Source organism: Pelobates fuscus, chromosome 3, assembly GCF_036172605.1.
Source record: "Pelobates fuscus isolate aPelFus1 chromosome 3, aPelFus1.pri, whole genome shotgun sequence".
NCBI lineage: Eukaryota > Metazoa > Chordata > Amphibia > Anura > Pelobatidae > Pelobates > Pelobates fuscus.
The window spans coordinates 383,182,953-383,205,734 of record NC_086319.1 but is presented as its reverse complement, the minus strand read 5'-3'; the positions used below and the strand labels follow the sequence as shown (position 1 = coordinate 383,205,734).

Genomic DNA, 22,782 nt, shown 5'->3' with positions numbered 1-22,782 from the left:
AGGATTACGTGACTCTGGTTGCACCTTGACTCTGGTCCGGAATCATCTGGTTCCAAAGAAAAATCTCACTGGGGACTGTGTGGCCGTACGAGTGGCAGGGGGAGCAATTTACAAAGTCCCCACTGCCAAGGTACATTTGGATTGGGGAGTGGGGTATGGGAATGTGGAGGTGGGGATTATACAGGATTTGCCAGCTGATGTGATCTTGGGCAACGACTTGGGGGAGCTCACATCCACCTTTGTTTCCAATATAATACAGAGATACTGAGTGTAATGCAAGGATACAGTGTGTAGTATAGGGATCAGGGGCGTATTAGCCGCGAGGCAAACAAGGCATTTGCCTTGGGCGGCATTTTCCAGGGGGCGGCAAAAAAGCCGCCCCCCAAATGCCCAAGGCAAATGTCTTGTTAGCCTTGCGGCTAACAGACATGCTGGGCTGCTGCTGGGCAGTCGTGCGGCGCTGCTGGGCGGGCGGCGAGGGAGCACTTCCTTTGAGCTGTCTGCTCAGCTCCCTCGCGCGCCGCACAGTGAGGGTGGGAGCCGGAATATGACGTCATATTCCGGCTCCGCCTCCCAGCCTCACTGTGCGGCGCGCGAGGGAGCTGAGCAGACAGCTCAAAGGAAGTGCTCCCTCGCCGCCCGCCCAGCAGCGCCGCCCGACCGCCCAGCAGCCACTGGACCACCCCCAACATTCCCAAAGGTAAGGAGGCTGGGGGGGGGGGGGGGGTTAAAGTAAAAAAAAAAAAAAAACCACTGGACCACCAGGGAAAAAAGAAGCCCCCCCCCCCCCCAGCATTCCCAAAGCTAAGGAGGCTGGGGGGGTTAAAGTAAAAAAAAAAAAGCCACTGGACCACCAGGGAAAAAAGAAGCCCCCCCCCCCCCAGCATTCCCAAAGGTAAGGAGGCTGGGGGGGTTAAAGTAAAAAAAAAAAAGCCACTGGACCACCAGGGAAAAAAGAAGCCCCCCCCCCCAGCATTCCCAAAGGTAAGGAGGCTGGGGGGGGTTAAAGTAAAAAAAAAAAGCCACTGGACCACCAGGGAAAAAAGAAGCCCCCCCCAGCATTCCCAAAGGTAAGGAGGCTGGGGGGGTAAAAGTAAAAAAAAAAAGCCACTGGACCACCAGGGAAAAAAGAAGCCCCCCCCCTCCAGCATTCCCAAAGGTAAGGAGGCTGGGGGGGGTTAAAGTAAAAAAAAAAAGTGTTAATGTGAGTGTCTGTTAGTGAGTGTGAGTGTGTGTGTGTCTGTTAGTGAGTGTGAGTGTGTGTGTCTGTTAGTGAGTGTGTGTGTCTGTTAGAGAGTGTGTGTGTGTCTGTTAGTGAGTGAGTGTGTCTGTTAGTGAGTGAGTGTGTCTGTTAGTGAGTGAGTGTGTGTGTCTGTTAGTGTGTGTGTGTGTCTGTTAGTGTGTTTGCCTGTGAGTGTGTGTGTGTGTCTGATTGTGTGTGCCTGTGAGTGTGTGTGTATGTTAGTGAGTGTGTGTGTCTGCTAGTGAGTGAGTGTGTGTGTCTGTTAGTGTGTGTCGGTTAGTGAGTGTCTGTTAGTGAGTGTGTTTGTCTGTTACTGAGTGTGAGTTTGTCTGTTACTGAGTGTGAGTTTGTCTGTTACTGAGTGTGAGTTTGTCTATTAGTGTGTGTGTTTCTGTTAGCGAGTGTGTGTTTCTGTTCGCTAGTGTATGCGTATCTGTCAGTGAATGTGTGTGTGTGTATTTAGAATGCGGGGCGGGGTAAAGGTTGGGTGGGGGTGGCGCGCGGGGGCGCCTGAGTTTTGTTCTGCCTAGGGCAGCACAAAATCAGGATACACCACTGATAGGGATACAGTGTGTAATACGGAAATACAGTGTGTAATACATAGACATGAAGAGGGGCAGTAAATGTAATATAATGGAATTAAGGGAGGAAGACATGGAGAGGGGCAGTAATGGTGTATTGTGGGTGGGCTACTCTGTTAACTGTTTGTTGTGGGTGGGCTACTCGACTAACTCAGGTACTGACCGGCAGAAGGTCAGGTACCTGGTTAGTCTCCCCCCCAATGGGAAGATGTGTGACGAAGTGCCCTTCGCCACTTGTGCCTGGAGAGGACTAATTACCAGCCTCTTGCCATATGACTATGGTCACTGGGAGATTTTGCCAGTTAGAAATACCATTTGTACTTATTGGTGTTTTAAAAGACTGTTCTGGCCCTTTAAATGGTACTGGCACAGTTCTGCAACTTCCAATAACTGTCATATTTTAAAACACTGTCTGTTTTTATCTGTCGTTTTGTTTTCCTCTGAGGAGGAGTTGTTTTGCTGCATGTGTGCTGATTTCATAAAGAAGTTGCTGTTTAACCTTCATCATGTGTCGTCTGGTATTTGGTCCAGGGTGGAAAAGGCCCTAAGTAATCCCAGTCAAGCCTCGGCGTCTGGGTCTGAAGTGTTTCAGCTACAAGGAAGCAGACTTGGCGGAGGTACTCGGTCGGAGTACGGGAGCTCCGTTACAAGGTCACAGAAACACGCTAACAGGTCACAGAAAGTAAAGGGTGCAATACCGGTCCTTAGAATGGCCGGGTTAAGCACACTAAGAATAGTCAGGAGACAAGCCAAGTAAAGGGAGCCAGAAAACAGGAAAACGAGAAACAAGCCGAGGTCAAAGGAATGGAGAATACAGGAAAACAATCACACGTGAGAGATATTTACACCTCCCACTGTGATTATGGTACTGTGGCTTTAACGCCGGGTCACGTGACTGACCCCGGCGTTCGCATAAATGCACGGGCTCCCAGCGTGCAGCGTTATACATGCTGCCGCTGGGAGGCGAGGAGGAAGACGCGATCGGCGCATAAAGCTGTGAGGACGCCGCTCGGCGACAGGTAGGGGAAGGGGAGACCGCGAAGGACTGAGGGTGAGTGCTGCAAGTGGATTGCAGCCTCCTCTTACAGCCGCCTGCGGAGCCCTGACAGTGGCAGGACTTATAGTTGCTTTAATGTTTAAAATATAATTCTTCAACTCATGGTTCTCTGACTGGGTAATACAGGTCGGAGTGGTTGACCGCTAGTGCAACCTTTCCCACGGAGACTCTTGGTACGTGGCGATCAACGTCCCAGAGCCTTTACGAGACTCTGCAGATAGCACTACCCAGCCGCAAAGTTTTAAATTGTACTAATAATGTCACGAGTACCCGCTAACATTTCATGGCGTGTTGCTCTGATCCGTTTTGACAGAAATACCTGTCCTTTACAACAGTGTTTCTCAATCTCTTACGGAGAAGTACCCCCGCAGGTGTAAAAAATCCTAAGTACTTTCCATTGATTTAAATTCCAAATGTACCGTGTCAACATTTTTTAAATCATATTTCAGTTAATACCATGCTGAAGGATAAGCCTTATGAAAGGTAGTAAAGAATATTTCAACAATAAATATGACATAATATGAATATTTTGTATTAAGGAGGATCGTATGATATATTAATCTGAAGTATAAAAGTCACAAAATAAAAATATAATAGACATAATAGTTATACACAGAGGACACTGACACAGACAGGGCGCTTACACTCACTGGACACTGACACACACACTTGCACACAAATGGAAATGGAAATGACACACATAGATGACACACTCACTGACATACACTGTCACTGACTTGACCCACACAGAGGACATTGACACACACACACACAGTTACACAGAGGACACTGTCACCCCCAATTAAATAGTATAATAATAACATCACCTGGAAAGTCTTGGACTTTATAAAGTCAAGCATCTGCTTATTATAGATCATAACATGAATTCACTCAACTGCTATGTGTTAAATTATCCCTCATAAACTGACGGCATGGCAATGTCATCACTTCCTATGCAATGGCTTACAATTCTTTAGCTTGTACGTTTTCCTTTGTAAAAGGGTTAAATAAGTATTTCTACAGTCCCTCTCCCCCAAGCAAACTGTCTCAACTAATTGATGTCTGTGAGAATTAACAGATAAAGGGGGCAGACATTAGGGAAGACAAACAGAGAGGAGTCAAACTTCTCAAGAGGTGATTTCATTATATGATCATTATCAATGGGGTCAAGGCAAATAAAGATATTGCATGTTTTAATTGACTGAAGAGGTTGTGACAGGGCAGATTAACCCCTTCACTGTCATAGGAGAGTAAAAGCATTAGCTTTACTACAGTTTAAAAAAACAAAAACAAAAAAATGGAGGACTAGTAAATATACTGTGAAATAAACAAGGTCATATTGGATGTATTAGTAACTTTGTACACATAGCATGAGATCAATGGGATTTTTCCAGGCATAGTTGTAAGTGTGTGAAACAAAATCCAGGAAACAGAATGGAAAATCTTTTGGTAGAGACTGTAAAGAGTAGCTGGTATTGTCCTGTCCACTTCTTTCCTTTTTTACCCTAAGAAACCCAATGCTTCTCCACTGCTGTGCGTCGGCGCTGCCTAGCAAACAAGGGTCATGACATGAGCATGTTGAAATGAATAGTTCACTCTAGCTATCTTTCATTTTCTTATGTTTACTAGACACAGGACATGCTGCCATGTTTATTAACATTAATTTATAAAATAAGGGGAAAACAATGTAGAATATTATTCTTGAGCATAAAAAAGGCAACAAGTAAAATTATCATATTTAGGAATTTTAGGTAAAACCGTTTGCAAGGGGAGGGGGATTGTAACAGAGGGAGGGCTTGGAGAGATTCATCAAGATGACATTACCATGATTTAGGCTTATATTTCCCTGCGTTTCTTTCGTCCAGTGATAGTCCCTCTAGCTGGGGGGATTTTGCCTCTCTTCTGTCTTAGGTCTCGGTGTGTGGTCATTATGAGACGGCTAAAGGAAAGAAAAAGGATCATAACCTGGGTGGACATGGACAATTCTGAAGGCTCCCCAAATCTTCTATTATACTAGCACTACCAGTATCCATCTTACACCATCTGGTCAGCCAAAAATAAAACTAATAAAAACTAATAAAAAATTGAAAACTTGAATATGCAGTCCTGTACTACTTATGTACATTGTCTGTATTTAAGTGCACTCCCATGCTATATTTCTAGATACATTTTACAATACATTGCATGCACTTCATATATTACATTCATATACTGCATTTAATGCAGGGGTAGGAAGCCTTTCACACTCCATATCTCATGGACTACATTTCCCATAAAGCCATATTGTTGACAAAGCATCAGGGGAGATTTAGTCATCTGGATAACATCTGAAGTGCTGAAGGTTGCTTAGCCTGATTCAATGTATTACATTTATAATAATGAATCACGTCCCAACTTATGCTGTGTTTGTTATATATCCAGCATTGTATGTACAGGGTGGACCAAATGTAGGTATACAGTACAGTTTATTAGCATTTTATCACATTTATATTTGTTTAACACTATTTAATCTCATAAGTGCTCGAAATGTCTTCCATCAACATTGCAACATTCCTTGGACCTATCCATTACACTGTGACACACATACTGGTTTGGTTACAGATCATTTCTCAGAATTACAACCGACGGTCTGGATCGTCCTCCAGAAGACCACGTAACAATCTTGGACAGTACAGCTTCAATTTCGAGTTATGCATTAAGCAAGGACGTTATTGGTTTGGATAGCTGCTGAGACACACATTGTGTGGACTTTTTTGGATGGTTCACAAGTGTTAAAGCAACTCTCGTCTCATTTTCCTCTGTCATAGACATCCTAGGACATTAATCACTGCACCCGTTGCTTCAAATGTATCTCTAATATGATAAATGATCAGACTTGGCCGCTTTGCGCACCTGCTCGGGATTTTGAGTCTTCCAGTACTGCTTTAGAATCCACTGATATTTAACTGCGACTATGTTATGTGTCAGTGTGTATGTGTACCCATATAATCTCTTGTAATGGATTTAATTGATTCAAATGTATACCTACTTTTGGGTCACCCTGTATATGTAATGTAACATAAACTGACTTCCCAGTTCCTCACTTGAGATCAGACAGCTCAGTGATCAGCCCTTGAACAATGTTTGAAGCATCCTCTCTGCAAGGGAAAAAAATACAATGTTAATACAGGACATAGAGAGGGCATTCACTCTATTCTTTTAATGCCAGGGGTTGTTATTAATGATAGCCCACAGAACATGTTACATGCCCACAGTCAACTGATCAATATGTTTAAATGCTTTCACGCCAAGCATTTGTACATAGAGTGTAAGTGGCCTTAATCTTGTATATCTACAGAGTTTATATATATATATATATATATCTGACAAAGTGAGAATTGTCAGCAATTCAAAGCGAATTTCAAATTTCAGCCAAAATAGCCAAATAGGCATAACTAGTTATGCTTAAACAATAATATTCCCCTTGCAGCTAATTTTGTATTAAATTTTTAATTTACTTTGACTTCCTTTATTGAATAGCCCTGTAAGTGTCTTTAATTTAACATGGCTTTTGTTTCGTCACTAAGGGCCCTACTTGCCTCAGTCCATAAGTTGAGCACAACACCTACAGACTTTGAAGGCATCACTCACCAACATTTATTGAAAGCATCATGTAATTTACATTGTTTTATTATTTTTGTTATAAGGCATGCTAGAACAAGACTGTAGAAATATTTCAAATTATAGGCAGCCAGCAGACAACTAATCAGTGCTCACTTCCCTTGGGCTGCACAGAAATCCAGGTCCCACAGTCGAGTACAGCAGTCAAATTCAAAAGAAACACTTTTAAGAATCTACATAAATCAGCATTATTTCAATCTAATAAGTCAGCATTATTTCAATCTAATATAAAGTTCTTTCCCTACCTTGCTCACTTTGGTTGATCCTAAAAGGAACACTATAGAGTCAGGAATACAAACAGGTATTCCTGACCCAATAATGGTAAAAACACATGTTAGATGGCCGGCCCCCCTTAAACCCTTTCTTCCAACACCACGCAGTCCTGCCATCGCTGACTCTGCCCCCTTGGCTGATGATCTCAGCCAATCCAATGCTTTCCCATAGGAAAATATTGTGAGGCACACACTCAGTAACACGTTGCGCTGCACCAGTCAGCATTTCTAAATTGAGATTGAATCAATGCATCTCTATGATGCTTAATGTCAGACCCAGGAAGCACCTCTAGGGGCCATCTGAGTGACTTCCACTTGAGGTGTCCATAAGCAACAATGTAAATACTGCCTTTTCTCTGAAAAGAAAGTGTTTACATTAAAAAGCCTGTAGGGACAGGCTATAGGAACCAGAACCACTACATTAAGCTGTAGTTGTTCTGGTGGCTATAGTGTCCGTTTAAATACATTTGGAGTGTTGTAACACTAAGGAGGTGAACTAGAACATGATTTTCTTTCAATACATTTTTAAGCTGCAGCACCAATTCTCTGGCTTACCTAAGCACAAATATATAAGTGGCAATAATGCTGAGCTTTACATCTCACTGCTATGTTAGATATGATTCTGTATATAACTGTAAAAGTCTTGGGATATTTTTTGCATTTATTGCTCCAGAGAGTATTCATATAATATGAGTATGGGGTAGCCATCAGTTTATTCTAATCTTCTTTCTTGAAAAAGATTTGAATTATAGCTCAAAATACCAAAGATCATATAGCTAAAAAAAAATCACCTGTCCTTCTTCGCAATTCTCACTGAATTCCATTACCACTTCTGGAAGCATAAGTCGGCCTATGAAATGTTTGCTGGAAGCTTTTTTTAAAAATGGTTTACAGGGGCTAACAAGCAACAAACCAGCCTAAAATCACTGTGTCCAATGCCAAACAATACCAGAAGTAAAGCTTGCTGCCATTGGACACTGAATCAGAGGACATTTCTTCTGAAGTGATGACACTTCCTCATGCGGCATGTATGACAGACGGCTCTGGGCTTTATGGTTGTCAGGAGAAGTGATGGCATATTGCCAACTGCAAAGTATGTGAATGGGGAATCATGACTGAGGGCTGTTTTCTGAGGTTAATGCTAGATCATCTAGTTCCAGTAAAGGAACATCTTAATGGGTTACTCAAACGCACACAAAAAACAACTGTGTTTACAAAAAAAGCAATTAAACGTTTTCGGATGGAGTAACCCTTGCTGGCAGGGTGGACCTTTTAAATGTTTTTATTTTTTAAACGCAAGTCTCAGACTTTGACATCTACTAACAAAAAAAATAAAAAAATAAATCAATGAAAACAATGCTTTGAGATTTAAATTTGACACACTTCACATACAGTTTTCACTACCTACAAACTGCCATTTAAATAAAGGAAAATAACTAGAGAATGGACAATGGCAGGTTCACTTTAACAGGCTATCCACTCCCTAATATGAATGCCAAACTGAATATCCCATCAAATTCCTGCAAGCTGAAGTAGTTTGATTTGGTGTGTGCGTTTGCTCTAAATCTGTCTTTTCCATTCTCAGTGCACAGTTGTAAAGTGCCTGGTTGTAAAGAGTTTCAGGAAGTCCATTTTACACGTTTCTAAGTGGAAGCATTGTTGTGTGCTCGTCATTTATTTTATAACTCGAGTATTTGCACAGCTAGACCCACTTCTTGAATAATGCCAGCTCTACGTCACTGGTAACATTAAGTCTTTACCCCACCCTGCATCAGTTTCTATGGGCTGCAGGGCCTAAACAATTCTGGAAGGCGGTGCCAATCATATGAGTCACATTTGTAATATCAGGACATGCTGAACCTGCTTTCCCAAACACAAGTGAACAGTCAGAACTTCCTCAATGCAGGTGAACAGGTCTGATTGACTCTCTGCATTTGAAGTTGCAGGTACATCATACCCAGATGTACAACCATTTCACACATCATATCTGAGGAGTGGAACTAACTACATATCACATACACTGCTACTGCTAGGTGTTTATAAGAAAATAAAAAAAAAACTAAACAAAACATAAATTAGAATGAAAGGTTCCTGATTAGTGGCTACCCTTCCTGGAAAGGAGGAGCACTGTATCTCTCAGTTCCCTGCAACTGTGAAAGGAAGTGTAGCGGCAACCCGGTGTAGTAGGGGTTTACGCCGCTGAGAAGGTGTCCTTTCCCCCAAGCACGAAGTCAGCTAAAGCATAACAGGTTCGACATCCAAGTAATGGTCATCCCCTCCAAGCACGAGACGAGACTCTGTGTTGAGGGTCAAAGTAGGAATAATGTTTATTCTGCAACTCGGGCTTTTATGCCGTACAACAACTCCTCCCCGTATCCGGAGGAGATAATACATTTACAGTGGGAGTCACTCCCACTGTACCGAGCAGAATATTATACAAAAATTACAGGTTTAATAATACACACAATATATAACAAAAATACAATTTGCTACGTGTATTAGGGAACGGAGATCTAGGGGAACAATATACGTGAAAATCCCCTAGATCGGTTGGGCCGTTCGCTAGATACACGTTCGCACCATTTACTCAGGAACCATATAACATAAACAAAAACTCTCTCTTGGATCCGGTGTCTCTATTTCGGTACTTTGGATCTGTCGACCAGTATGGGCGTACGTTACCGGTAAGGTTGACATTCGTCGTGTGGAAAGTTCGTGATTGTTCGGTCATTAGTCCATGCGGTCAAAATGGCCGCGACCCATTGTTCTTTCCACGTGGCGGCGCGTACCGTACGGATCCACAAGTACCCGAAATCCACAATAATCCAAATACAACGACAATTCTCCGAGATGGTATCTGTCACTCTCAAAAGGGGTCTGTCACACGGCTCCCTCCTAGTGGTACACTCCGGCAGACCTGGCTTGATCCTTTCGGATGAACTTAGGGATGACCGGAATTTACTTATCCGGAGAATTGTCAAGTTGTCGAGACAGCCCATCGGCGTTGCCATTTAGCTTACCGGGTCGATAGCTGATGGTGAAATTGTACGTTTGCAGGGCCAAGCTCCATCTTAACAATCGGCCATTGTCTCCTGCGACCCGGTTAAGCCATACCAATGGGTTGTGATCGGTTACCAAGGAAAATTCTTGTCCATACAGATAGGGAGTTAGTTTTTTCAATGCCCATACCAGGGCCAGGCACTCTTTCTCTACGGCCGCATAACTCACTTCCCTCGGTAACAACTTTCGGCTGAGGTATGCGACCCGATCTGGCTCAGCACAGCCCCCAGTCCATACATGGAAGCGTCTGTATGTACAAGGAAACGTTTGTTAGGTACTGGGGCAGCCAAGACAGGAGCATTAACAAGAGCATGTTTGAGGGATTGGAATGCGGCTTTGCAAGCGGGAGACCACAGGACCTGTCTGGGTAAATTCTTTTTGGTCAAGTCAGTCAAGGGCTTGGCTACCGTACTATAATCAGGGACAAAGCGCCTATAATACCCGGCGGTCCCTAAGAAGGCCAATACCTGGGTCTTGGTATTCGGTGTGGGCCAGTTCGCTACTGCTTCAACCTTGGCAGGCTCCGGTCTCTGGTTTCCACACCCTACCCGGTGTCCCAGGTATTGGACCTCGGCCATTCCTAAATGGCATTTCTCGGGTTTTAGTGTCAGGCCCGCGGCCCGAATCTTATCTAGTACTACCCCTACGTGGACTAAATGTTCTTCCCAAGACTCACTGTAGATCGCAATGTCATCCAGGTATGCACACGCAAACTCCTGGAAGCCATCGAGGAGCCGATCCACCATTCGCTGGAACGTAGCCGGGGCATTTTTCATCCCGAATGGCATGACCTTAAATTGGTATAAGCCAAACGGGGTGACAAAGGCCGACTTGGGGACGGCATCCTCGGCCAGGGGAATCTGCCAATAACCCTTGCAGAGGTCTATGGTAGAGAGATAGTTACCCCTGGCTATGCGATCTAATAATTCGTCTACCCGGGGCATGGGGTAAGCGTCAGTGGTAGTCTTTTCATTTAGTCGCCTGTAGTCGACGCAGAACCGAGTGGTTCCGTCTTTCTTGGGTACTAGGACTACGGGAGAGGCCCAGGGACTGTCTGATGGCTCAATGACCCCTAGCTGGGTCATTTCCCGTATTTCCTTCAGCATCCCGTCCCGGACGGCTTCCGGAATACGGTAAGGGGGTTGTCGGAGGGGGGCCTGTCCTGGGGTTTCTACTTTGTGCATGGCCAGGGTGGTGTATCCGGGCTCCTGGGAGAAGGTACTCTGTTTTTCCCATAGGAGCTGTCTAGCTTGCTCTAGCTCCGTAGGGTTCAGTCGCTCTCCCAGCTTCACTAGGCTAACTGGGTCGGGGTGAGTCTCCCTTTCTAGCAGGTCAGGTAGGGGTAAATTTTCGGGGTCATCAGTAGCTGGGGCACAAACAGCGTTAATATCTTCCTGTCACTCTTGGTATTCTTTCAACATGTTCACATGAAAGGATCGTTGGATCCTTTCATCTGCACAGCTGGCAATAAGGTAGGTGGTATCACAGAGTTGGGCTAGAACCTTGTAGGGACCCTGCCACGCAGCTTGCAGTTTGTTGTCCTTTACCGGTTTTAGCACCAATACCTTCTGCCCTATGTGGAATAGTCGTTGCCGGGCACCCCTATCGTACCATCGTTTCTGTCGCCCCTGGGCCGCCTGGAGATTCTCCCTTACCAATAGGGAGAGTTGCTCCATGCGGTCCCGGAGTTCCAGGACATATGGCACAATAGGCGTCCCTGCCTGTTCGGTTTCCCCTTCCCAGTGGTCCCGAATGAGATCGAGGGGTCCTCGCACCCTCCTCCCATACAATAACTCAAAGGGGGAAAAACCCGTAGATTCTTGGGGGACCTCCCTATACGCAAATAACAGGTGGGGTAAGAATCTCTCCCAGTCTCTGCAACCGTCCGTAAAGGTCCTCAACATTTGTTTGAGAGTCCCATTAAAGCGCTCACAGAGACCGTTAGTTTGGGGGTGGTACGGGGAACTGAGCAGGGGTTTAATGTGGCACACTTTCCATAACTGCTGTGTGAGTACGGCAGTGAACTGGGTTCCTTGGTCGGATAGGATTTCTTTAGGGAACCCCACCCGAGTGAATATCTTAACCAAGGCATCGGCTACCGTCTCAGCTTCAATATTCGGCAGGGGTACTGCCTCGGGGTACCGGGTCCCATAGTCCACCACAGTAAGAATGTATTTCTTACCGGACGGGCTAGGTCGCGCTAGGGGGCCTACAATGTCGACGGCGACCCTATAGAAAGGTTCCCCAATGATCGGCATCGACATTAATTTAGCCTTCGGGCGATCTCCCCTCTTACCCACCCGTTGGCAAGTGTCACAGGTTCTGCAATAGTGTCGCACGTCCCGGTTAAACCCTGGCCAGAAGAAATTCTGGGTAATCCTATGGCCCGTGCGACGTACTCCTAAATGGCCAGCTAAGGGTATATCGTGAGCGATCCTCATGATTTCTTGCCTGTATTTTTTCGGTAGCACTAGTTGCTTCTGCGGGACGGGGTTTTTACCTGCTGCGGGCTCCTGGGGGATCCTATACAGTCTATCCCCCACCCACTCGTAGCTTTCCCCATCTGTCCCCGGTTCCCCTTTATCTGCCTTATCCCTATACTTCCGTAGAGTGACGTCTTCCCGCGTCTCCCTCCCAAAAGTCTCAGGGGTATCCCAGTCTAAGGGGGTCTGTCCTAAGGTCACAGTCGGAGGGTTAGATCTTACCTGGGTCTCCGCGACTGGCGGGCCGATTCCAATAGCACGAGCCTGAGCCCGGGTGGTGACAGGGCAGGCTCCAGCAGGGCCTTGAGGGGCAAAAGCGGACAATAGCGGGGCTAAATCATTTCCCAAGAGTACTTCCGCTGGTAGTCCTTTCATCAGGCCCACATTCACTTGGCCAGCTCCCACCCCCCAGTCCAAATGCACTCGGGCCGTGGGAAGACGATGCACCGCACCCCCGGCCACTCTGATGGCCACCGTTTGGCCAGTGTGTTCTTTTTCTGGGACCAGGTCGTGTTGGATCAAGGTTAGGGTGGCCCCAGTGTCTCGTAATCCACTGACAACTTGTCCATTCACTCGGACTGTTTGTCGGTGATGCTGACGGTTGTCTACGGCAGCCGCATATAGGGGGTTGGCCTCGTGCAAAATTTCCCATTGCTCTTCCCCCAGGGGCTGGGCTTCAATGCAATGGGCCCCTGAGGTAAAGGGCCGGGTGTTCCCTTCAGCGGGCTTCCTCCAAGAAGCTTGTCGAGCTGGATCTAGTGGGCATTTGTCTCTCAGGTGGCCCACCTGTTGGCACCGCCGGCGGTCCGGGGCACTGGACTGGGCGAAGCGGGAGGGGGTGTTGTAGCTAGGTGGATTAGCGGAGGTGGTTGGAGTAGGGCCGACGGGGCGGCTTTCTACTCGGGGAGCTGCCTTTTGGACCGAGGGGTCGGGTTTTCGGGCGTCCGCATATTCGTCAGGCAGCCGGGCGGCTTCGGGTAGGGTAAGTGGTCGCCTATCCCGAATCCACTCCCTGAGCTCCTTGTCCACCTTTTCAAAAAAATGCTCCAACAAAAACAATTGTAATACCTCCTCCGCGGTGGTAGCTTGGCACCCATCCATCCAGTGGCCAGCCGTGCGTTGTAGTCGGCAGGCCCATTCGGTGTAGGAGTCACCGGTTTGCTTTCGGGATTCCCGGAAGCGTCTCCGATATGCTTCGGGGGTTACTGCATATCGGGACAATAGAGCTTCCTTGACCAATCGATAATTTCCCACCTCATGGTCCGGGATCGCCCGGAAAGCATCACTGGCTCGTCCGGATAATTTGCCAGACAAAATTTTAACCCACTCCTCGGAGGGTACTTTATGTAGGGCACATTGACGCTCAAAATCGGCCAGGTATTGGTCAATCTCCCCCTCTGTTTCTACGAAATTTTTAAAAGCGGCAAAGTGGACTTTCCTCTTTTCCTCGGGAGTTTGAAAAGTCCCAGCAATTGGACTGGCGCTGGTTGAAGTCTGGCGCCGGTTGGCATCGACCGACGCAATTACTTGGGTTACGATCCTAGGTGAGGGGTTTGGTCCGTAGTGAGCCAACCTTACCCTCACCTCGTGGTCGAATCGTTCATCTTCCGGGGTTCGGACCAAGGTGATCTCCGGTTCTGGGTTTGGTTCGACACCCAGTTCGCCATTCTGTTCAGCTAAGTCCAATGCGACCAATTCTGCCAAAATGTCTCTTTTCTTTTTGTTGCTAGCCGAACGACCACGGCTCTCCAACAAGTCTTTTAGGGTAGATCGTTTCAACCTTCCGTAGTAGGCCTCCATCCTGATTGCTCTCGGTAGCTGTCCTTCTGGGGTGAAAGAACGATCCCGCCGCTGCCACCAATTGTAGCGGCACCCCGGTGTAGTAGGGGTTTACGCCGCTGAGAAGGTGTCCTTTCCCCCAAGCACGAAGTCAGCTAAAGCATAACAGGTTCGACATCCAAGTAATGGTCATCCCCTCCAAGCATGAGACGAGACTCTGTGCTGAGGGTCAAAGTAGGAATAATGTTTATTCTGCAACTCGGGCTTTTATGCCGTACAACAACTCCTCCCCGTATCCGGAGGAGATAATACATTTACAGTGGGAGTCACTCCCACTGTACCGAGCAGAATATTATACAAAAATTACAGGTTTAATAATACACACAATATATAACAAAAATACAATGTGCTACGTGTATTAGGGAACGGAGATCTAGGGGAACAATATACGTGAAAATCCCCTAGATCGGTTGGGCCGTTCGCTAGATACACGTTCGCACCATTTACTCAGGAACCATATAACATAAACAAAAACTCTCTCTTGGATCCGGTGTCTCTATTTCGGTACTTTGGATCTGTCGACCAGTATGGGCGCACGTTACCGGTAAGGTTGACATTCGTCGTGTGGAAAGTTCGTGATTGTTCGGTCATTAGTCCATGCGGTCAAAATGGCCGCGACCCATTGTTCTTTCCACGTGGCGGCGCGTACCGTACGGATCCACAAGTACCCGAAATCCACAATAATCCAAATACAACGACAATTCTCCGAGATGGTATCTGTCACTCTCAAAAGGGGTCTGTCACAGGAAGTAGCTTTTTATTTTAATGTATCGTTTTGCATATTAATAACACATTAAAAAGAGAGCATGTGTCAATTCCCGTTAATTTGCGATCTGGAATATGTGTAAAATGATTCTCGGCCTGCTGAGAATTACTGGAAACACAGTTTACCACAGCTACTAGGGTAACAGTAATCCACTGACATCTTGTGTGGATTTCACGTTCTGTGTTTTTCTGCTAGTCATAAAGCTTGCTGAGCATCATCGGGTCTCAGTCCATAAAAAAAATTCTTTTAAAAATAAAGCTGAGATTGTGTGTTTCTTTTTGTTAACAATGTAAAAAGCTAATTTTATTTTGTACTGAAAAATAAACAGAATAAAATTAAAGCACACCAAAAGAAAAACTGTGTATATTACAGATATAAAAGTAGAATATGGCTAAATACACAGGAATTATTGTTGTTTTATATCTATTTAGTTGGTTATCTTTTGTAACACAGCAGGATAGTGACTCACAATGGAAATTATTAAACATTAGCTTACCCTCTGGAAGGCTTAGATGACAGACATTTGACATGGGGCATAGGCTTGGGAGGCTGCATATTGTTCTTCTGATTGGATTCTGAGGATGTAGGGGTAGTAGTTATGATGTCATTGAAAACCTGTAGGAACAAACAGCTATGTTGGCTTCTGAAATACTGATTTTCAAACCTGATAGAAGGACAAATATAATTTATCTTGCAAAATATTCCCAGGACAGCTGTGTTGCGGATCAAAAAGGACTATAGTACAGATCACCTAATTTATCTTACACTTGACTACTAAAGAAATTACTTTATCTATACATGATGCATAAAAGAGAAAGCTATATGTGTTAAGAGTGTTCAAACATATATACAGACACTACACTCATACACACAATATATCCCTGTTTATTGCTGTGGAGCTCTCCGCTACACTCATACACACAATATATCCCTCTTTATTGTTGTGGAGCTCTGCACTGCACTCATATACACAATATACCCCTGTTTATTGCTGTGGAGCTCGGTGCTACACTCATACACACTATATAGAATTGTCATGCTACACTCATACACACAGTGTAGCACTGTTTATTGCATATTACCATAAGTTTAATGGCTGTTGAGCTCTGTTATATGCTCATAAATACTGCATATCACTGTATGTTTTCTAGCAGGATCAGCAGTACACACAGACTCACATTGAGACGCTGGAAGATTAAAGGAAACGCTATAATTAAAAAAATAGAGGCGTCCCTGAAGACATAGGCACAGAAGATATACCACACTACATCAGACGTCTCTTTGCGGCCCTAATGCCACTCAAATAGGCAAACATGATAAAAATGGATGGCATATTCCGGTTACAACAGCCCCAACCTCGGCCACAGTTGACCTTATGGTCCGCTTTCAAATCACTCAAGACAAAGCCCTATTTCTCACGCCAGTAATATGGAAACCCCGGTCCAGTTCGAGGGATCATCTCTCCTAATTTTTCCAGACCCTGGCCTGGCGGAAGTTACAGAAACCGACTCTATAGGTTCTCCAAGCCAAATAAGTTACCTACTATTGGGGCATCCCCAGAATGCTCCTGTTCTTCTACCAGGGGAAGAATCACCAGGAGCCTCCAAGACCTGGAAGCCAGTATGAGCAGCTCAGGCCTTATCGCACCTACTGGAGCAAGAAATATACACCTGACAAACCTGGATCCTTTAAAGATCCCTGTATTCAAGCCTAGCTCGCCCTAGGAACACTCATTTAACGTGGCAGCTACTTGACAGGTTCCTTGTGCGCTATCCCCTGATGGCCTGATCCCCTGATCCCCTGAAGAGTGAGTCAGGAAAGCAATCTCGCATCCAGCGTGCAGAACGTCCATAGGAAAGCATTGAGAAATGCTTTCCTATGGACTGTTTGAATGCGCGTGCGGCACTTGCCGCGCATGCACATTCGGCTCCACGTGGGAGCTGACGTTGGCAGGGGAGGAGAGTTCACCAGCGCAGAGGGAGCCCGGCGCTGGATTAAAGTAAGTGAAGGGGTTTTAACCCCTTCAGTGACAAGGGAGGGGGACCTTGAGGGAGGGGGGGTCCTAAGGATGCTATAGTGTCAGGAAAACTAGTTTGAAATCCTCTCTTCACCAACCACCATTGTACTAGATTTGAATGCTACTGTTATTTTTAATGTGTCATGCTTATAAAATTGTTATTCTAGTTTCATGCACACAAGTGAAGTGAGTTACAAGGAAAGAATAAAAAATTAAAACCAAGAGGTGTCCAGATATTAAGGTTTAAATTATTTTATTTGCTGTGGAGGTGTCCAGATTTAAAAAAAAAAAAAGGACAATGTCACTTTCAGACTCTCCGGCCAAATAATTAAAGGGACACTCCAGGCAACCAGACCACTTCTGCCCATTGAAGTGGTCTGGGTGCCTGTGACAAACTGCCATTTGCCACTGGGCATTGGAGAGGACTGATTGCTAGCCTCCTGCCCTGCGACTATGGCCCTGGGTTGTTGTCACAAAACCCTACCTTATGCCTGGGAATATTTACTGCTACCGGCCCTTTAAGAGCTAACCGGGCACATATACAGGAACAGAGACCGTGGATTATAAAGACATATTGTGCATCCAGCAAAAGACATCAAAACTGGATATAATTGAATGTGCTTACCTGCTTTGTGGGGATTATTCTTTATAACAGTTCGTGTATTTTAAAACATTTGCTTAATTGTGAGACCCAGTCGGTATGGATCCAGCATTCATCATACGAATGCAAACTACCGAACACCGGACCACCCTGCTACCTAATAAAGTGGTAATTTACCTCCCTGATCGGTACATCCAGCTCTTATGGGAAACGCACGAACGCTTTGTTTCAGTTCCTGGGTGGCCGCCATTTCGGGACTTTTACACGTGTTCGCGGCCATCTTTACTCCCGAACAGCGGTGTTTTGCCGTCGAGTGTCTGGAACTAAAATCGGACACTCGAGTAGGCAAACACTGCTGAGACCTCCATAGCACCGGATATTCGTGCCCAAACTACCGAACACCCTGCCGATCGGTAGAAAGACTTAATAGCATATGGGGATTCTAGCGAACGTCGAGTTACTCACGGATGGCAAGCCTTTTAACGCACGAACAAAGACCGACCACAAGGCCAAAATTCATGGAACTATTTTCGGCTACTTTGCCTGTGCGGTCGGTCAAAACTTTAACATGTGTGACATGTCATGATTCCCTTTTATTCCAGAAATTTGGTCCTTAAGGGGTTAAAGTCCCATATCTCCCGAACCACTGAACCGAATGAGCTGATTTTTTAATATGTTGGTCCCCCAGAATAGGGCTATCTGGTACATCCAGAACTTGGGGAAAAATGTGTTGTTGTTAATTGGGTTACAAGCTTATCTGAGGGGAGGAGATGTGTGGGATATACCTTATGTTTTATTGGTTGTTGTGTTAATTATGTGGGTGTCTCCCTTGCATGGGCAGAATCACATAAAAGGAGAGTACCTGCCATTAAAATTTAGTTCTTCTTGACCCTCAACACGTAGTCTTGTCTCGTGATTGAAGGGGACAGCTATATTCACACTGGGGATTGCTATGCTCTGCATACTCCCTGGAGCCTTAATCACTTAGCTCTTTTAAGAGCTGTTCCTGTTACGCTCTCCTTGGAGGAGAGGTCTTCCCCACACAGTCCTGGATGCTGGAGGTCCATGCAGGGTGGAAGGAAGAGGTCTTTCCCACACGGTCCTGGAGGACAGAAGCTGATCCAGGGTGGAAGGAAGACGGCGAGAGTCAAGCTACGGCGGTTGCGGAGTCTGCGGTGGTTGTGGTGTCTGCTGCAGTGCTTGGAGTCCTCAGGAAGCGCTAGGAGCATCCATTAACGGAAGGATCCGTTACAGTGCCAACTCCCACCACCCTTAACCCTGCAATTGTAATTATTGCAATTTTTATAAACTGCAATGATTACTTTGCAAGGTTAAGTACTCCTCTAGTGACTGTCTATCAGACAGCCACTAGAGGGACTTCTGTGTTCTTAGAACACGAAAAATGTTTTAAACGACGCTGGACGTCCTCCTGCTACGTGGGGACCTCCAGCGTCGCCGAAATCCCCATAGGAAAGCATTGAATAATGCTTTCCTATAGGGAAGTCTAATGCGCGTGCGTATTGCATGCCTTTGCCGCACATGCGCATTAGGTCTTCCCCGTCGGCTGACTTCGGCAGGGGAGGAGAGTAGGCAAAGCCTGACCCAGCGCCGAGGGACATCGGCGTTGGACTCAGGTAAGTCGCTGAAAGGGTTTTAACCCCTTCAGCAACATGGGATGGGCGGTGGGAAGGAGAGGGGCACAGCAGGGTCCTGCAGTGCCAGGAAAACAAATATGTTTTCCTAGCACTGGAGAGTCACTTTAATATCCTGCAGAGTAAAAAAAGAAAAAACAGAGACGATAAGACAAAGGGTACACTCCCAATCGCTAAACCCTAAGGGTGGTAGTGCCGGGTGCAACCTGAAGTCTTAGGTAACGCAAAGGGACTCCAGGGGTCTCAAGGGGCTTAACCCCAGTTTCTAAAGTATACAAAAGACAAAGAGAACCGATGCTGCTGAACAGGGCTCTGAGAACAGAAGCATCTTCTGGATATAAACATAGTAATGTAGGGATAAAAATAATAATAATCGGGGCGGGGCCTGACCGCCGGCGGGATCAGACTTGCTCTGTCTGGGCTCCCGCTCCAGGGCACGAAAAATCGGGGCTAATCGGAGGTACACCGCGAGCACCAAACCACAACGGTGACTCTGCTGACCCCCAGCCACTGGGATACGTGGTGATACCGCCCAAGACCTCATCCGGCACCGACAAGGACCTGGAGCTAGCTGGAGCTTGAGCCGGGATGAGACGGCCGCTCTCCCGGGTCTCCGGCCGGCGTCCTTCACCTCCCCCCCCCTCTGGACCGGGGGGTTATCCCAGTCTGCAAGGGCGCCAAGTAACACACCAAGCTGGGCTTAAAAAAACGCCCTGGAGTGAAATATCCACCGGGCAACGCTCCACAAGATGGCCGCCGCACTCCAGCCATGTGCGCTCAGCCAGCACCATCAGATCGCCAAGACAGCCTACCCCAGGGCTATGTCGGCGAACTACACTAGGCAAAGGTACAGGCTGGGGCATCAAGCAGGGAGAAATGGGGTGAACAAAGAGCGGGAACAAACCCTGTAAAGCAACCACACAGGGGCCCACAGACCCTAGAATTGCCTGCCCCCATGAAAAAGGCCAGAGGGACCAAGCCAACCACCCTGCACCCAACCAGAAATAATCTACCCTACCAGCCCGGGCCTAAGACACCGCAACTACCGCCACAAGCCAACAAAATGGCACAGGAAGACGCCACCAAGCCCACCAAGTACCGGAGTGGGTTACCACCCCAGACGGGGAACCCAGAGACTGTACCTCGTAAAACCCATGGCACCAGCCTCATTCTGGGACAACCCTCAGACACACGCCTGCCAAACACACACAAAGAAATGCTCAAATGAACTCAATCGTTTATGCTAAGCCTGTTCCCAGACTTCACGACACGCGTTTGACCTGCAAACACAGCAGACTACGTCCGAAATTATGCATGGATGGTTAAGTGTACCATACTCACTGTATTTCATCACACTTTCTCATCTCACCCTAAGTTAAAGCGTAAAATAAAATAAACACTGTATAGCGTACATCTACATAGGGAGTGTGAGGGGAACGTGTGCCAACCCTCTAAATAACCTAGAATCAGTACTGTTATAGCCTATGATGAAGTCATCTTGTGACAAGCCTTACTCAAAGTTTGTGATGCGTTAACATTTTCTGATTGTTTCACCCTATTTGCATAAGCGCCCTAGCTAAGCAACTGACTTTATAAAAGCGACTGTACACACGCTTCAGTTTTACACAGCAAAGTCAGCAAATGTCTAGATATGAAAGCGATGTCACTCAACCTAAATATAAATTAAGCTAATGTTACTTATCGACAAAACAACCTACTATGACAGGAGTAGATACCTAGCTTGTACTTAGCTTTTATTATTAACCCAAAAAATTGTGCGTTTAATCTACATGCTGTACAACAGTGAACAACTATATGTTTTTAAATTGTTTGTGAATGCTGTTGTGGCATTGTTGACATGCAACTGTTATTTCATGCACAGTAAAAATAAAGAATTACAAAAATAATAATAATAATAATAGTAATATGCTGGCTAATAACCAAAAATAAAATAAATGAGTAAAAAAAGCCCCAGAGATATCTATAGGTTGCTCTACCCCCCACATATGTCCTGTCATAAATAATCATTCTATCTAGAATTTATCTGGAGGGTTTGTTTATATTTTTCTCAGCTGTCCTTAATTGTCTGTCTTTTTTTTCTTGCAATTAAAACTTTAAAGATAAGGTGCCACATAAACAATGTGTGATGATTCCTTGCTTACAAACAGCTACAAATCATATTACATTTCGTTGACTATCTTAGACCATGGGAAATCAGTATGTGGTAAAAAATAATTCCATGCAATGAGCATACTTACAAGCTGGAATAAGAGCAGAATCCTCAAGATCAGGGGTTCCCAACCAAGTCCTCAAGTACCCCCTACCAGTACAGGATTTAGGGATTACTCTGTTGTGTTTTTTGTTGTTGTTGTTGTTGTTTTTCTAAAAACACCTTAGGCACAACTTGGTAATCCCTAAATCTTGGACTGCTAGGGGGTACTTGAGAACTGGGTTGGGAACGCCTGCTCTAGATGTTAACAACCACCACACAATTTGTTAAAGGACACTATAGGCACCCAGACCACTTCAGCTCATTGTATTATATGTATATATTTAAATTCTACATATATATTCATATAATATTTTTACATAATTAAGTCATATAATTACAATTTGAGGGACTTGCCTGACAACCCAGGCAGAAAGTCCAGATAATTTGGCTTGCAAGCCCTACATTTAACTCTGTAACTTTCCAAGACACCCTAAAACCTGTACATCGGGGGTACTGATTTACTTGGGAGGCTTTGCTGAACACAAATATAAGTGTTTTAAAACAGTAAAACATATCACAACAATGATATGGTCAGTTAAAGTGCATTTTCTTAATACCGTGACGAGATCCTGAGGCCCATTGTTATGCCATTCATCCACAACCATCACCTCATGTTGCAGCATGATAATGCATGGCCCCATGTTGCAAGGATCTGTACACAATTCCTGGAAGCTGAAAACATCCCAGTTCTTCCATGGTCAGCATACTCACCGGACATGTCACCCATTGAGCATGTTTGGGATGCTCTGGATCGGCATATACGACAGTGTTACAGATCCTGCCAATATTCATCAACTTCGCACTGCCACTGAAGAAGAGTGGACCAACATTCCACAGGCCACAATCAACAACCTGATTAACTCTATGCAAAGTAGATGTGTTGCACTGCGTGAGGCAAAATGTGGTCACACCAGATACGGACTGTTTTTCGGACCCACCAGACCCCGCCAATACATTAAAACTGCACATTTTCGAGTGGCCTTTTCTTGTGGCCAGCCTAAGGCACACCTGTGCAATAGTAATGCTGTCAAATCAGCATCTTGATATGCTACACCTGTGAGGTGGATGGATTATCTCGGCAAAGGAGAAGTGCTCACTAACACAGATTTAGACAGATTTGTGAACAATATTTGAGAGAAATAGGCCTTTTGTGTACATAGAAAAAGTCTTCGATCTTTGAGTTCAGCTCATGAAAAATGGGGGCAAAAAAAAGTGTTGCGTTTATAATTTTGTCAGTGTATGATTAAGTTACAATGAATGTAATAGACTTTTAAAAAAA

General features: G+C 45.5%; 1 protein-coding gene across 1 annotated transcript in view; it reads right to left on the bottom strand.

The window, feature by feature from the left end:
- Positions 1–4,659: 4,659 nt before the first annotated feature.
- BRME1 (break repair meiotic recombinase recruitment factor 1) overlaps positions 4,660–22,782 on the bottom strand; it is a 36,183-nt gene continuing 18,060 nt past the window's right edge. Inside the window, exons 4-6 of the mRNA XM_063446377.1 lie at positions 15,458–15,576; positions 5,965–6,018; positions 4,660–4,820 (exon numbers count right to left, since the gene is read on the bottom strand). Of these exons, the coding sequence (XP_063302447.1) occupies positions 4,718–4,820; positions 5,965–6,018; positions 15,458–15,576 (276 nt within the window). The 3' untranslated portion in view covers positions 4,660–4,717. The remainder of the gene's footprint in view (positions 4,821–5,964; positions 6,019–15,457; positions 15,577–22,782) is intronic.